A 16695-nucleotide genomic window follows, 5' to 3' on the forward strand; every position below is an offset into this window, starting at 1 on the left:
GCAGGTAAGTGCAGGGTTGACAATCCTTAGCTCTCTGCTCTCAATCACTCTCCTGTTCCCAAAACACACTGAGATGCACGTGTGTGTGCATATATGTGTGTACATGTATACATGGATGTGTTTGTGTACACACACACACACACATAGAGAGAGAGAGAAAGACACACACACCTGTGCACACACTATTTTTCTTAGAAGGACTCCCGCAAGCCACCAAGGGGCTTTAGAAGTGGAGGTCTTCAATCTCCTGCATCAGACATCTGCTGACCTTTCCCAATATCATCCATGCTGGCAGAACTAGATTTGATTGAAATTCTGACTTCCCCTTCCTGTATCTTTGTGCCGAGAGGAGGAATTTCTGGACCAAGTGTGGTCTGAAGTCCTGGCCAGCAGTGGGTTTAAGGTGAGCACCTGACCTCATTCTGGCTGTTGAGACATGAGAACAGATAACGCAGGAAGGAAGTTGGGAGAGGTTTTCTCATAGTTAAAACACAGAACACAAGGATGAGGCACACCCTTTCTGCTGTGGCTGAGCGTGGCCATGATACCCAGAACTGGGGCAGCCTTCCCACCCCCGCTGGGGAAGCAGCCAGGGCCCCCTGTATTCAGGCTGAGATGGATACACTGTGGGCTCTGGTGACACCCTTGTGGCTGTGGTTAAGCAGCCCTGGAGCTCCCCACCTGCAGACTTCTTACTGCGTGACGGAACCCATCTTCATGACTGCTTCCACCAGCTCTATCAGTTTTTGTTACCTGCAGCCAAAGGCACCCTAAGAGATACATCTTCCACCAACGTAAACATCACATGAACCATGCTGTGTTCAGGGGTTCCCAAACAAATCTAATCACACAGCGTCAAAAGCGGTCCAGTGGTTAAGCCGCCATGATTCCATTGCAGCAGGGGTGGGTTCAATCCCTGGTGAGGAACTAAGATCCCACATGCTGCACATGTTGTTGCTGACTCACCAAGTGTCTGACTTTTTGCAACCGCACAGACTGTAGCCTGCCAGGCTCTTCTGTCCATGGAATTCTCCAAGCAAGAATACTAGAGTGGGTCGCTATTTCCTTCTCCAGGGGATCTTTCCAACCCAGGGATGGAACCCACATCTCCTGCACTGCAGGCAGATTCTTTACTATCTGAGCCCCTGGGAAACTCCATGCCATACATGCGGCTGCTGCTAAGTCGCGTCAGTCGTGTCCGACTCAGTGCGACCCCATAGACGGCAGCCCACCAGGCTCCCTCGTCCTGGGACTCTCCAGGCAAGAACACTGGAGTGGGTTGCCATTTCCCTCTCCAATGCATGAAAGTGAAAAGCGAAAGTGAGGTCGCTCAGTCATGTCTGACTCTTCACGACCCCATGGACTGCAGCCCACCATGCTCCTCTGTCCATGGGATTTTTCGGGCAAGAGTACTGGACTGGGGTGTCTTTGCCTTCTCCAGTGCCATACATGAGGGTACAGCAAAAAGAAAAAAAAAAAGAATTCATTTTCATTTCTTAAATGACATGTTTCAATGCTCTCAGCTCTCCCTTCTGCTCTATGGGTGTCAATATGTGACAGGCCTGGAGCAGGGCAGCTAACCGACCACCGTCTCCTGGCAAAACCGTGTGCCGTGTATGTTGCAGTGGCAAAAGCTTCTACTCTTAAGAACGAAATTTCTCCACGGAGTTTAATTCTGTCACACGTGGGGTTTTCTGTTGTTGTTTGTTTGCTGACACTGTCGGCAGTCTCTGGCTCTCCAGAGTACGGATCCCACAGATACAGAAATCTCCTCTAAATGAGGCAGCTTGCTTTCTAAAACACAATCGTCGGCCCATGCCACATCACTGACAATATAGCACCAGGCGCTGTGTTGATACACTCCATATATTCCAAGCATGCTGGCTAATCAACCATTCCATTCCAAGCATCAAAGGGTCTCGCTGCTTCCCCAGAACTCTTTTGGGCAGCCACACCCCCACACAGCATCGCTGTTTCCATAGCAACCGATGAGTTTCATAATGAGGAGGACTGGGAAGGAAGAAATCAAGGGGGAGGGAAGAGATACACATGGAACCACAGGCGGAATTTGTGAAATCTGAAACAGGGCACAGCTCCTAAAATGCTTACATGTGACCATTAAACACACAAATAAGATCTATAACCTGTTTCAATATGCAAAGTCAATACCCACATGGAGAGATTCAGACAATTCCAATGAGCAAAAATCATGTCAAGCCTCAGAATGAAAGGGAATGATAAACCAAAATCGGCTGACAACAGCACTTGCCTGTAACTCAGGGCTGACAAATGAAGCATTTAAGAGAGCTGAGGACTCTGGGAGGAAAACAGGGGTGCAAATTAGAAACATTTCTTGATTTCACACTGCACCAGCTTCTCTACATTGGGACAAAAATGTCCTGAATGAAAGACCTTGAGAGTTACAAAGTTTGGAGAAAAACCAAGATTAAAGCAGAAGTGGGCACGTACAGGCCCTGGTGTTCAGTTCCCGGGAGCCACGTGGGCTGGCCCTCGCCCATCCAAAGCAACAAGTTCCTGACAACGCCACAGCCAGGGACTGCCCGCCTGCTCTGGGCTGCAGACCCTCTGTGAGGGCAGAAGGCAACCTCCCGCAAAGCTCCCATGGGACACTTACCGTCCTCAAAAATCGCTCCAATTTCGAAGGACAATTCCGAGCTGTGTTCTGCTTCACAGGGGTACACCGCCCGGGCCTTCCGACTGATGATGCTGAGGAGGGAACACGTGAGACACACAGATCGAAGCGTGAGAAACCTCACCTCTCCCCCACCCACATCTCCCAAATCTCATTTCTATGACACCCGTGCAGCAGTGCCTTCCAAAAGAGAGATTAGCGGGAAAGTGAACATCAGGCGAAACCATAGCGCCTGCAAGTAACTGACGAGTTTCAAATTCAGATCTTCCTTTTAGGGAGCCTCTCTGAAAAGCTTACCCTGAACCTCTTCACCTAATTCTCCTCTGCACTCAGTGGGATGCCCTTTCCTCTCATTCAGTGTTACTAGAACCATGGGGCATGTTTATTTCCAATGCATTTCAGTTTATTAAGGAAAAGCACCAGTGTCTTGAGACAGGGGCGAGTCAGTTAAGGGCAGAGGCACACAGTGGCTCCAGCCATGAGCCGAGGACACAATCCTCCACTGACAGTCTGTTTCCACGCCCCCGCCGGAAACGGCTTGTTGTTCTCACCTGGGTCTTCTATGTTTGACCCCCTCACTCTCGCCCCCAAAAGGCACATCAGGCTCAACTTCTCTCTGCTTGTCAAAACATCCTGTGTGTTCTCGTGGGAAAAGAACCCAGTGGGGAAGGATGGAAACCAGGCTGCCAGCCAGTTGCACACCAGGGCAGAAGGCAGCATCCCATCTCTTGGCAGGAGGGGAGGCCAATGATGGGGATGGCCAGTCTGCTGGCCCAGAGGATGGGCTTTGCTAAAGCACTCTGGCCTCTGCATCACTAGCGCATAAAAGGGCCATGTTAATTACAGTTTCCAGTGCCCCATTTATACCTGATGCAAACAGCTGACTCATTGGAAAAGTCCCTGGTGCTGGGAAAGATTGAAGGCAGGAGGAGAAGTGGATGACAGAAGATGAGAAGGTTGGATGGCATCACCGACTCAATGCGCATGAGTCTGAGCAAGCTCCAAGAGACAGTAGAGGACAGGGAAGCTGGGATGCTGCCAGTCCATGAGGTTGCAAAGAGTCAGACACGACTGAACTACTGAACAACATTTCCTTCTGGATAAGGAGTTCTTCCAAACAATATGGTTTCATAAATGCACGATCAGAACCAGAAAGGGTAGGTTCAAGCAGGTCTCACATAAGGCAAATGTCTCGCAATAATGTACTTGCTCTTGAACCTTTAAGATAAGGTTATAAATGTCCACAGAGTCCAGGAGACGGGAAGCCTTTTCCATGCGGGGAGCACAAGAACCCGCTCAGGTTGATCAAGCCCCTCTGTGCGCCACCACAGTACTCTACACCACACTGAAAACCACATACCTTTCAGGTGGCTTGTCCACGACAGCGGCAGGAAGAGAGAGGGGGAACGGTGACAGCTTGGGTGAAGGAGGTGTAACAGCTGGGCTGCAGCTCGGTGTGGTTGGAGACTGAGGGTTAAGCCACTGGACTGTGGATGATCGGGCCTGGCTTGGGCTAAGGGTGGAAGTTTGAAGAACAGAATTAATAGTATAAAGGCCATAGGACACCAAATACATGACGCTCCATTCCTCGACAGCTAGGATGAGAGCTTCTTTCTCTCTCCGGATGGTCCAAAGGGACAGAATCCTCCCCACCCTCCCCGGTCTGTAGCCCCAAGAGCCACACCTCAGAACTAGAGACGTCTTACTGAGCTTCTCCAGGTTTGTGGAAATGATCTAGTCTTGTCCAACCTAGCATCATACTGATCCACTAATTAGAACACCAGAATCCAATGGCCAAAACAAATTGCTTGGACTTGCAAAGTATTCGTGTTTTCTGCTTAGAAGGAGTCACAAGAATCTATAGTTAAGTCCATGACCTATACCTCTAAAAATTCAACAGTTGCCTTTTCATGTCTAAAGTTCTTTCACCTGGTCCTATACATGTGGAAACTCAGAACAAAATGCCACTGGGAATTGAGATTCCTTTAGAGTAGACGAAAAAGCTAGCATTTAAGGGAGAAACCAGGGAATAGCGAACCCCTGGTAACCTGAACATTCCCTAGTATTTGCCAATTCTGAAAATAAGTTAATGTAAACAGATGAGTAAACAGACTCATGGAGGGGCCTCTAGACATCGAGAGTTCAATAAATATATGTGGATCTGAATTAAATTATTCTTCAATGGTCTCAAAACTGGAGGCTTGTGACTATGGTCAACAAAGCTTGCTTTAAAAGTAATGCTCTGAAAGCTGCTCGTTTCATTCAAGGACATTTTCAACACATGGGTATCCAGCATGGCTACACCCAGATGCTCTTCACCTCAACTTCACCCTCTTTGGCTAAAACCAGTTTCGACAAGCAGCTTCTGTCCTTCCACGTCCCAGAGCCTTCTCTTTGATTCCTCTTGTAGACGAGAATGCACCTCACGTTCTGTCCATCTTTTCTGCAAAAGCTCCCAGGCTGTTCCTTTCTGTACCCTCTCGTCATATCAAGAGGCAATCCCATTCTTCCTGCTCGTGCCTGCGTTGCTGCTGTGGTCTCCTAGCCAAGCCCCCAGCCCCATGCTTCCCACGCAGCGAGCTCCATCAGCCAACCAGGTAAGACCCAGTCTACCCCATCTGCCTCCCCCAAGAACTGGTGCACTCCCCCACCTGCCCTCCAGCAGCTCCCCCAGCAGCCCCATTCTGCCCACGGTCTGGCCCCCAACGTTCCCCTCCGCCCCCGTCTCTCCCGCTCCTCTGCCTGTTCCAGTCTAGCCCGTCCCCTGGCTCAGCTCCAGCTGCCACCCCCCGCCCCACACTCCACCAACTACTTCTCCTCTGGCCTAAGTCACAGAACTTCTCCACAGGCCCATCACACCAATAAACGGGAGGGGAGATGAGCATGGGTCGTTCTGTGATGGTTTCAGGGATTTCTTTAGCCTCTGGATAACAGCAGGTTTATAATCCTTTCTGTAGATTGCATAAAGCCAGGCAGAGTGCTAGGCACGGGAAGTCTTCAAGCCACAACTGGGAACTCAATCCAGATATTCTAACACTATCCCTGGCTTTTATCCATCAAGTACATGAAATGTTGCATGACTGACTTGATAGGCTTTTAGTACAGAAAAGGTTCCTATCCTCTTCATCAGAAGGAAAAAAAAAAAAAAAAAGGAGGGCTGCACGTTTTAAACACTTTATACTTTGGGGGTCTTCCCCAGCGGTCTGGTGGTTAAGACTCCACCCTGCCAATGCAGGGGTCAGGGGACTCAGACCCCACATGCAGCACAGCCAAAAGATGGCAAGTTATTCTTTGAACAACTTCTTTACAATCCCCCTATCCAGCCATTCATTTGGAAGTCATCAAATCTATTTCACACCAAGCTATAAATATATACCATTCTATAAATCCCAAAGGGGTCCGTATATCCAACAGCAAAAGTCACTCCATTCTTTAGCAGAAAAGGAACCTTTAATGGTGTCTTACTAATCAGGAAAGGACAGCGGGAGTGAAGCTCTGACAGAGAATTTAAGACCACACTTAGCCAAACAATTGCCATTTTATCTCCCAGCAATCACTCAAGGTGCTCGGGGGGTGGTGGCGGCAGAGAATGAAGTTTACTACCCCACCCCCATCAACTCTTCCTGGTCGTAAATAGTCAAGCGATAAAATGATGGCCATCCATCCGCTGAAAGGGAGGACAGTCACGAGATGAAGACAGAGTAACAATGTGTATATTTATAAGGCTCTTTCAAAGTGAAAGTCATAAATTTTATAGCTATTATCTATTTCATCCTCGTATCTTTTTTTTTTTTTTTTTTTAAAGAAAACTGTTTTCTTGTAAAGGGAAAATACACCTTCTAGAAAGTGAAAGAATTGTTGGATTAGCAGATGCAGAAGGCAAGGGCATATCCCTAGCTTGGCTTCTCCAACTTGTCCAGAGTCAAGCCCTCAACATGAGCCTTTTTTGCTTCTTGGTTTGTTCTCTGTGATTTTTCTGCTATCCATCAACACAGAGATGCGCTGGCAATCCCACACACTCACTGATTCATAAAGGGAGCCTTCCAGACTTCCCACTGAAGCCTAAACTTCTTTATTTGTGTGCTGTATGTTCAGTAGCTAAGTCGTGTCTGACTTTCTGTGACCCCAAGGGCTGCCATTTCCTCCTCCAGGGGATCTTCCCAACCCAGGGATCGAAGCCCCATCTCCTGTGTCTCCTGCATTGGCAGGGGGATTCTTTATGACTAGCGCCACCTGGGAAGTCCTTCTTTATGTGAGTCCCTGGGTTTCTCCACATCTCAGAAGCCTCAGCTGAGGACTTCTCTGTGGGCGTGAACTTTGCAAGCTGGGGTATTTGTAAGAGGTGAGAAGACACAAGTCTGGGAACAGCCTCCACTGGAGGGAGGCAGCATTGTCGTATGGAGAAATGAAGTCCTGTGAGACCGGCCCAGCAAAACAAAGTTCGGGAAATAGCGAGTGGTCTCAAGGATACAAGAAACTTTCCACCGGCCTTCCTGCTGGGAAGGAGCCGGGACGAGGCAGGAAGCAGTTACATAAATATACTCAAGACTGAAGACCTGACTTCTCACCTCAGCTAGCAGAGGCTAGAAGATGCTTCACAGGTGTCTCCAAAACAATCTTCCCCCAGTTTTTCTTTTTAAGACAAGAAATAGTAAACGTGAGCTTTTTTATATAAACCATTCCCTATTTCTCAGGGACTTCCTGGGTGGCTCAGATGGTAAAGCGTCTGCCTACAATGCAGGAGACCCAGGTTCAATCCCTGGGTCAGGAAGATCCCCTGGAGAAGGAAATGGCAACCCACTTCAGTACTCTCTCCTGGAAAATCCCATGAACAGAGGAGCGTGGTAGGCTACAGTCCATGCGGTCGCAAAGAGTCGAACATGACTGAGCGACTTCGCTTTCACTACTTTTCAGAATTTGGGTTTGGTTTTGTTTTGGCAATAAACATCAAAAAATATTTTTAAGTATTTAAACCTTTAAATATAATACTTATATCTTATCAAAAAGCAGTAAAGTACTACTTTTAATAATTATGGACCAGGGGATTTTTACAGAAACAAACACCAATCACATTAATATGTCTCCAGTTGATAATGTGTTAAGAAAGAATATCTGATATTCTCTTTCTCTTCTTTGACTTAAAACATTTTAGAGGAACCCTAGGCATTTGGGGCAGGGTGGTGTCTGTCCTGGCAGCTCAGACAGTAATGAATCTGCCTGCAGTGCAGGAAAACCAGGTTTAATCCCTGGGTCAGGAAGATCCCCTGGAGAAGGGAATGGCAACCCACTCCAGTACTCTTGCCTGGAGAATTCCATGGACAGAGGAGCCCCACAGACTATAGTCCATCGGGTGGCAAAGAGTTGGACATGACTGAAGCAACTAACACTTTGACTTCAAGCACTTGGGAAAGGGTACCCATAGCAAAGGTCTAGCAGTTTTTCTCAGCCTGCGCTCTAGGAGAGAAGGAAGCCCTAAGGCACCCATGTACCTAGTGAATGAACGTCTCTCCTGCATGTCCAGAAGTTCTCTAGCTGCGTACATGTTGGGAGACAGTTCTACCTGAATCTCTGCTGTTTATGCACTTCTAGTGAGCAGAGGCTGGGTTATCTTTTCAAAGGTGTTTATGGAACATACAGCCTTGGAAGATGAAGTTTGTGTCTTCTCCTGGAGTGAAGAACAGGCTTTACCACCATCATTTCAGAGCTCTGGATTCTTTCTTGTAGCACTCCACAGGCAGGTGTTATCTGGCCCACAGGGCATCACCCTATGAGAAATGTGACTCAAAGGAATCCTGAGGGCTGCTCTATCTGTGTTGAATACAGTCTTTTAACTCTGACCAGGAGTCCCATGTCCTGTGCCAGCATTCTCAGAATCATGGCGGGCCAATGTGGGAGCTTGCAAAGCAGAGTCAAATTTCCGATGTCACAGTTCTTCATGCCAGCATCCCTGAGGGCACTGAGAAAATACTCAGGTCATTTCTTATAGTCTGCGGTTCACAGGAGAACTCTGGTTAAAAATATCCTCAGGTGAAAGATCGAAGCTCACAGCTGATCCAAGAATAAAAAATACTAACATAATAAAACAAATATGCTAGAATATAATGAAATATTTTGAATGTTCTCTCTTTTCACTTCCCAAAGTTCCAGCACTTAAAAAAAAAAAAAACTATTTAATTCCTTCCTCCTGCTACCCCTTTAACAATGGATTTTTGATGAACCAGACTGAAGTGATCATAAACCGCTGATTTTATTGAGTAAGAAGCCGCTGACCAATTATAAAAGAGCACCTCAAGTGCCCTGTTTCCTGAAAGCCAAGTTGTGGTCTGCAAAAATGGGAGGCAGAAGTCAACTCTTCCTGAAAAGCTCAGAAACCACATTTACCAAAAGAGAAATAAATTACAGAGAAAGATGAATGTGCGTCTTTGCTCTCTTCCCAACTTCTCACACAAAACTGAAAGCGTGGTCACTCTTCTCCATTTTCAGGGCAGAAGAGCCAACCTTCTTTTGAGGAGGAATGTTTCCTTCTCAGAGAAAAGGAAGAAATGGAAACAAAAGGGTTTCACCAAAAAACACAGGTTTCCCCCTGCTAACTTAGAAACTCATGCTGGAAAACTTTCTGATACTGAAAGACGACAGGGATGTCTCCTGCTTTGGGGAGGGGAAGGGGGTAGAGAATGGAACTCACATTTGTGAAAATGATAGGAAAATTCTATCCAGGAACAAAAATCAACATCTTTGCTTTGGCAAAACAGGTCTGTACTCCAGGGAAAGACCCTGTAGCTCTCACCATGCAGAGGAATAAACCCTGAACACAAAATTATGACCGTAGCTGTATATGCATACGCTTTGCAGAGTTTATTTTTCTGAAAATGTAACAAATCAGCAGTAGATGCTGCTTGGGATTCCAACAGCGACCCAATCTCCAATACCAGACTCCACGCACCGTGCATATTAAGAAACTTTTTGGCAGCAAAACAGCACAAACATTTCAGAAACAGGGAAGGGGACTTAGGCTTTTAACGGCTGAAATTCGACAACAGCTGCACCAGTCACCAGAGCCTGTCTCTCTCTAACAAATATTTCTTGCACAGCTGAGGCAGGTCAGGCCTTGGGCAGTGCTGGTAGTACAAGTACCCAGTTCCAAGCTCTGGGAGCACAGGGCATAAGGTAACATTCAAGGGAGAATACATTTCAAGGAAAGAAATGACTGCTTTTCTAAAGTGATTAAATCCCCCAAGCACCAAGATGTCTGAAGATGGCCTTTGTCATGTCGGCATCAAATCAGAAGTTTGCACTGGAAGGAAAGATTTTAAAACCTCATTTTCTAGGTCTCCGAGCAGAAGCTAACACATTAGTGAAATGATCTTTCATTCCAGTCCAGGAAGCGTACAGCATAAGTCTAGAACAGCTGTCTGGGCAATAGTGTTTGAAAATGTTAATGAAGACAGAAGGAAATATTGTCGATCTGTATATTATGGGAAATCTCTGTTCAAATAAATGCCACTGCTCTTCCTGAAGTGCCCGAGAAGGAGAACTCCCCAGCCAGCACCCTGCTGGCTCCAAGTGAGGGCACGGCAGTGGGGGGAGGCACTCTGAGAACTCACCAGAAACCGCAGTGGTGGGCCGGGAGGTCAGCGCTGACCACTAGGAGGGCTCAAAATGCACCCTGTTCACTCATCGCTCGGGATCTGAGAACTACCAGCCAGGCCCCACGCCTGCCCCGGGGACATCCAGGGAACTACGACATCTGTTTTCTACGAGCACCCATTCAGGTGCGAGGAGAAGGACACACTGATGATGACGACGCAGCGTGATGAGGGCCATGCGGAGAGGCGCCCAGGGTGCCGCAGAACAGAGGCAGCCGTCACGCGGGCATCCGGAGAGACCTTCTGCCCCAAGTCGACGCCTCGCTCATCAGGATCCTCACCCCTCCCTACACCCCGGCCGTCGGCACTCTGCAACGCACACACGTAACTGCGCTCATTCGACGTGACTCATGACAAGCCAGTAGCAGAAAGGCGAAGGTGGCTTACTCAGGGTCATGTTGGGTCAAAGCTGCGTTCTGACAAGACTGCAAGGCCTCAGAGTCTCAGGTCCCTACCAGTGAGTGGCTGGAATGAAACATGAGCTGAATGGAGAGAGAGAGGGGAGGCAGAGGTACCCAGGGGACAAGACCATGGAGTCAAATGCTCACAGGCAGGGCAACTGAAGGATTTTATTCACACCATGACACGCTGCTCCTCTACAGAGACACCTGGGTTCCAAGACAGCTCTGGCCGGGTGCCCATCTGCAATTTCGTAATCTCCCTAAGCTTCTTCCTCTTTTTGTTAAAAAAAGAAAGAAAAAAAAAAATGAGGCCGGTGGGGAACAGAGGAGGACACTTCTCACTCTCTCGGAGGCTGGGAGACAGCTGGCATTATCAGCCCTGGCTGAGGGTCAGCCACAACTCAAACAGGCGGCTAACAATCTCCTTGGTCTCAGCTTCCTTGGCTAAAGTGACAGTAATTGTTAAGAGGCTGCCTGGCAGTAAGATATGAATAAAATTACAGGCAGAAAGCATCCGGGAGTGACTGGAGCCCCAAGTTCACTTCTTATGACCATTAGGTATTCTAGCCTCTGCTTTTCAGACTTGTTTCTTCACTAATGAATCATCTTCTTTACCTAAAGAAACGAACTATGTTAAAGAAAGAAAACTCTAAATACTAAGGAAATGCCATCATTGGGGAAGAAAAGTTGCTAAATGCAATATGACTATATATGATCTAGGACTGGTTCCTAGAACAAAAGGACATGAGTTAAAAAAATATATATATATATTTCTTTATTTCTTATATATTTATTACTTATTTCTTTATTTCTTATATATTTCTTTACCATTTTAACTGTATCACACATTTTAGTACATAATATATTCACTTACATTTGTTTCTATGATTTCCCTAAATTCTGTCATGATTTCTTTTTTAGTTTTTCATTCATAAGTTATTTTAAAGTTTAGAAAAATATTCAAACATATAGAAAACTTCCAAATAAACTGAATTAAAATATATATATATATATATATATAGTGAAATACAAATACATTCTGTATGTATTGTACCAACGTGAATTTCTTAATTTTAACCAAAGTAAGTTTAGTTAAAAGTAAAACTGTCTGAGAGTGATAATTCCAACCGATTTCTTAGTTTTAACCAAAGTGGTTCAGTGTAACATGTTAACAGTAGGAGAAGCTGAATGAAGGGTCTCAGGAACTCTCTATACTATCTTTGTATATTTTCTATAAATCTAAAACTATTTCAAAATGAAATGTTTATTTTTAACAATAGGTTTTAAAAAGAATAACCCCAAATAATTTTTTAAATCATTGGAACAATAAAAGCCTTTTGAAATTATCACACACTTGCAGGAAAACTTTTGGTTAATTGAATAATAAGAAAAAATTCATAAGGGTTCTATTTAAAAATCACCCAGACCACCCATCTGAAAGGTTGCAAATAACCACGATTGTTGAAACTGGTTTTTAAGGAATGTGGGCTTTTCCAAAAAGATTGGTTTTGTTTATATGATAGACTGAAGTTGGCAAACTTTTTCTGCAAAGGGCCAGACAGTAAATGCTTTGGGATTTGCAGGCTGTAGGTCTTGCACCCTCTTAACCCAGGTGTTATCACAGCCGCACAAAAGCAGTCACAGACAGAATGACAGTGTCTGGGTGGCTGTGTTCCCATAAAACTTTATTTATATATTAAATACAGGCAGCAGCAGGATGCAGTTTGCAGACCCCTAAATGAGATGGATTAGATGTGAATCTATTTGGTAGTGGGGAGTTGGAAGACATGAAGACACTGATGGAAAACTCCCCAGGGCTCAAGAAGCCCACTCCCCTTCCTCCATCTTCCTGGGCTTTGCAGCATGGGGCTCCTGTGAGTGTTAGCAGCCGATGTGCAAATACCCAGGCCTCTCCTGCAGCAGCAGCTCTCTTGACAAACCACTCAAGATCACCTGCCATGCAGGAAGGAGACAGCCCATAGATCAAGCCAGCACTTAAAAGCCAGAACTTGCTCCCCCTTGAGAAAAAAAACGTCTTCTATAGGAGGGAGGTGAGCAGTGAGAGAAGGAAGGGAATGGGAGGAAAGCTCTCAAACGCAGGTAAGACAGAACCCTTTGAGGCTGGACACGACCACTGAACACTCAGTCCCCACCCTGCAGGATGCTAACGTGGCTGGTGGCTTTCCTCCCTTAACAACAAAGGACATCACCATTGAGTCAGCCAGTATCTTATGAAGTTCACTCCCAGGAGGATCATCTACTTGGGTTTCACTATGAAAGAAATATCTGAGAGTGGTAACTCCAAGAACTATCTGAGAGTGATTAACCAATCTTTTGCTCAAAGTGTTCCTTGAATCGCATTTCTCTTCTTTCCAGATGATCTGTGGAATCAGGGACAGGGCTTGATAGCTCACTGGAAAAGGAGCTGCAGCTGCATTTCAGAGAATTACGGGGCTGGAGGGGTCTCAGAGTTATGGTCCTGCAGAGCAACTGACAAGAATGTTTCTACAAGCTCAATCTGGATGTGGAAAACAGCTGCCACCCAACACAAGAATGGAACATATAGAACAGGGGAGCTCCCAAGCACAGCTTAAAAGGGGCATACCACTTCTCTGCTATGAAGAGCCTCTGGTTACTCCCCAAGCTGTTTTACAGGTTACCTGTCATGATGGGTGAGCTTCCCAAACTGCTCAGAACAGCTGAGGGAGTTCACTGGCCATGGGAACCCCATGCCCTGGTCACGCAATACCCAAGGGCCATTTTCTCAGAAGTTTCTCCAGAGAAGGTTCCTGTACAGCAAGGTTAGGAAAGGAGCCCTGGGTTCTCCTGGAATAACTACTGTAACTGCTGGAAACAACATAACTTCGGGTCAATGCCAAAGGCTCCTGCAGGACTAGAGAGGTCATTTTTCCTAAGCCATTTGGTGGGGAGATTATATAACTGATGAACCAAGAAGTCGGGTCAAGTTCAACTAAGACAGTCAAGTTAGGTTCTCAGAGGAAAGCAAAATGCAAGCAGGTGGCCACCTAGGGCTCCCAGGGGAGCAGTGGGGTCTTATTTCACTTGGCACCTAGAAACCTCACAACAATTCAGAGGGGTAGGTGCTCGCACTCCCGCTTTGCAGATAATCTCGCTAAGTCTGTTTGCTCGAGTAATTTATATAAGGCCTCCAAGGTTTTAAGTGGCAAGAAAAGAATGCAAAGCTAGGCTTGTTTGACTGTAAAATCAGTGCTTTGGGGAGCTCAGCTCAGTGCTCAGTAATGACCTAGAGAGACGGAATGGGGGATGGGGGTGGGAGGGACATTCATGAAGGAGGAGGTATATGCATGCGGGCTAAGTCACTTCAGTCGTGTCCAGCTCTCTGCGACCCTATGAACTGTAGCCCATCAGCTGTATATCAGCATGTATACATACAGCTGATTCACACTGTTGTACTGCAGAAAGCAACACAGTGTTGTAGAGCAATTATACTCCAATTAAAAAAATTTTTTAAAGGAAAAAAAATTATTTGATAAGTTAAATAAATGATAAAAGTCAGTGGTTCACCAGTCTACACCACAGTCTTCCAACTCAGAGAAAGCTCACAAGGCCCTGCCTGCATTTCAGTACTGAGATACAGCCAACCAATCCATGAACAGCCATTGACCAATTACAACAAAAACTGATAAAATGAAAATGAAAAACACAATAAGTCTCAAGACAATTTTTTTTTTTTTGAGCCTTAAGTAGTAGAGAAGCTACTATAAAAATTCAGACAAGTGTCTTTATTTTGGAAAGTCAACTTTTCGTTATGAGGCTTTAAAGTTACAAGAATAACCAACAATCTGGCTTGAACATAAAACCTCTGAACTTCAGAACCTGTAGTTACAGCACTGGAAAGGAAGAAATGAATCAGGCCACAGGCAAGTGCCAAGTACACAATACAAACACCAGAAACACCTAGCAACACCCAAGGGACATGTATGGAAGGCTGCGAGGAAGCTAGGAGGTCAGGGCAGCATAATTTCTGTACCAAGTTAGAGAAAAGAGCCAAGAAAATATACAAGACAAAAATTATTATATTACCCCACCCTCTCCACCAATGAACATGCAGAGACTGAGGGTGGAAGGCCAAGAATGTGGGCTCTGAGATTAGCTTCAAGAGCTTTACCAGATATCATATTACTCATCAAAAGATTATGGATGCTGCTCTGTTGCAAAATATCAAATTTTCAAGTCTCCCCACTCTGCTGTGGGGTGGGGTGGGGGAAAATGCCCTACCCCCTCCCAGATTTCAGCCAAAGGTGTTGGATGGTGAATGTGCCAATCAAGTGTTTATTCTCCATAGATAATTATAAACCGCAGCCACATGACCTAACACTGGGTCAGTGCTCCCACTTCAAAACAAGGGCAGCGGCCAGCAGACAGCCACCCTTCGCCAGTTCACCGGGTCTCAGAATCAGGGGAAAGCTTCAGCTCGACGGTGGCCCCATCTGCAAACAGACAATCTCCATGCTGACAGTAAAACAAAGCAAGGGAACCACAGATCCCAGGGACAGACAGATCAGGTCGAAAACAACCTCTGCCCTTACTAGTCACGTGACTTGGGGCAAGATTCTGACCATCTTTGTGCCTTCATTTCCCTATGTTTAAAAATGAATATATCGGGACTTCCCTGGTAATTAACACTTTGCCTTCCAAGGAAGGGGGTGCAGGTTCGATCACTGGTTGGGAAGCAAATATCCCAAATGCCTCACTGCCAAGCCAAAAAAGAAAAAAACCATAAAACATAAGCAATATTGTAACAAATTCAATAAAGACTTTTCCCAAAAAATGAATACATCGGGACTTCCCTGGTGGTCCAGTGGCTAAGACTCCTTGCTCCCAACGCAGGGGCCCGGTTCAATCCCTAGTCAGGGAACTAGATCCCACTTGCCTTAATAAAGACCCAGAGGAACCAAATACATATATTTTTTAAAAGAATATCTCTCTGCCTTACCAGGTTTGATGTGAGGCTCAACATGAAATATTTATAAAGAATCTATAACAAAGTCTGTGGCCCTTGCGAGTCAATGCTCTACAATCTTTCTCTTTCTGAGAAATGCAAGAAGTGATTTATTGCGTCAAACCTTCCCTGCAGCCTCTCACCACCAGCCCCTGCTGAAGCATAAGCCTCGTCCCGTTCTAAGTCCCCAGCCCACATAGGTCCAGAAGGGTTCAACCTCTGAGCAGACATCACAAGACTGCTGGGGCTCGCAGCAAGGCAACTCTCTCCTCTTGCTCACTGCCCTGTGTTTCCTTACGGGCTATCAGACACGTCGATCTTTCTGAACCCACGGGGGACTTTGCTGCTCACTTAGGTACGGGACACTGGCTTCCAGTTCACTCCCCATAGCACCGGGGGGTACATCCTCGCACACACACTACTGCCCCCAGCACGAGCTCTACTAGAGACCACGGTCAATGGGGCCCACCACTTTCTGTACCGAGGGCCCACCCTCAGGTAAGCAGAGAAGACAAGGTGCTCCCATTATAAGGATATGATCACCTGATTAGCCAATAAAGATTCTGGAAATTCCTATGATGGGCAATTCATTTGGGAGAGTTAAAGACTACCCTCTCTTGATCTCTTTTTTAAATCTGCATCGGTTTTCTCCCCTTGTTATAAAAGCCATTTTGTGTTCATCTTAGTCAAGTTTAACAAAATACAGATATGCTAAAACAAAGAAAGAAAGAAAGAGAGGGAGAACGTTTGAAAAATAAATTCCCAGGACTTCTGTGGTGGCCCAGTGGCTGGCACTTTGCCTTGCAGGGGTATGGGTTCCATCCCCGGTCGGGGAGTGAAGATACTACATGCCTCAAGACCAAAACTCCAAAACATAAAAAAAGCAATACCGTAACAAATTTCATAAAGATTTTAAAAATGGTCTACATTAAAAAAAAAAAAAAACTAAAAAAAAAAAAGGATAAATTCCCTATTTTCTTTCGAAACAATCATAGTAATAGAGATAAAAAA

The 16695-nt window shown here is 45.9% G+C and overlaps 1 protein-coding gene and 1 non-coding gene across 2 annotated transcripts in view; one reads left to right on the forward strand and one right to left on the reverse strand.

Moving 5' to 3' along the window:
* Positions 1 to 16695, reverse strand: part of ARHGAP10 (Rho GTPase activating protein 10) — a 373897-nt gene that overhangs the window by 3194 nt on the left and 354008 nt on the right. Inside the window, exons 21-22 of the mRNA XM_052654355.1 lie at positions 4014 to 4166; positions 2636 to 2727 (exon numbers count right to left, since the gene is read on the reverse strand). Of these exons, the coding sequence (XP_052510315.1) occupies positions 2636 to 2727; positions 4014 to 4166 (245 nt within the window). The remainder of the gene's footprint in view (positions 1 to 2635; positions 2728 to 4013; positions 4167 to 16695) is intronic.
* On the forward strand, positions 7353 to 7424 carry TRNAC-ACA (transfer RNA cysteine (anticodon ACA)). The gene has a single exon. It is a non-coding gene; the product is annotated as a tRNA-Cys (tRNA).

The sequence above is a fragment of the Budorcas taxicolor genome, chromosome 17 (assembly GCF_023091745.1).
Source record: "Budorcas taxicolor isolate Tak-1 chromosome 17, Takin1.1, whole genome shotgun sequence".
Taxonomy (NCBI): Eukaryota; Metazoa; Chordata; class Mammalia; order Artiodactyla; family Bovidae; genus Budorcas; species Budorcas taxicolor.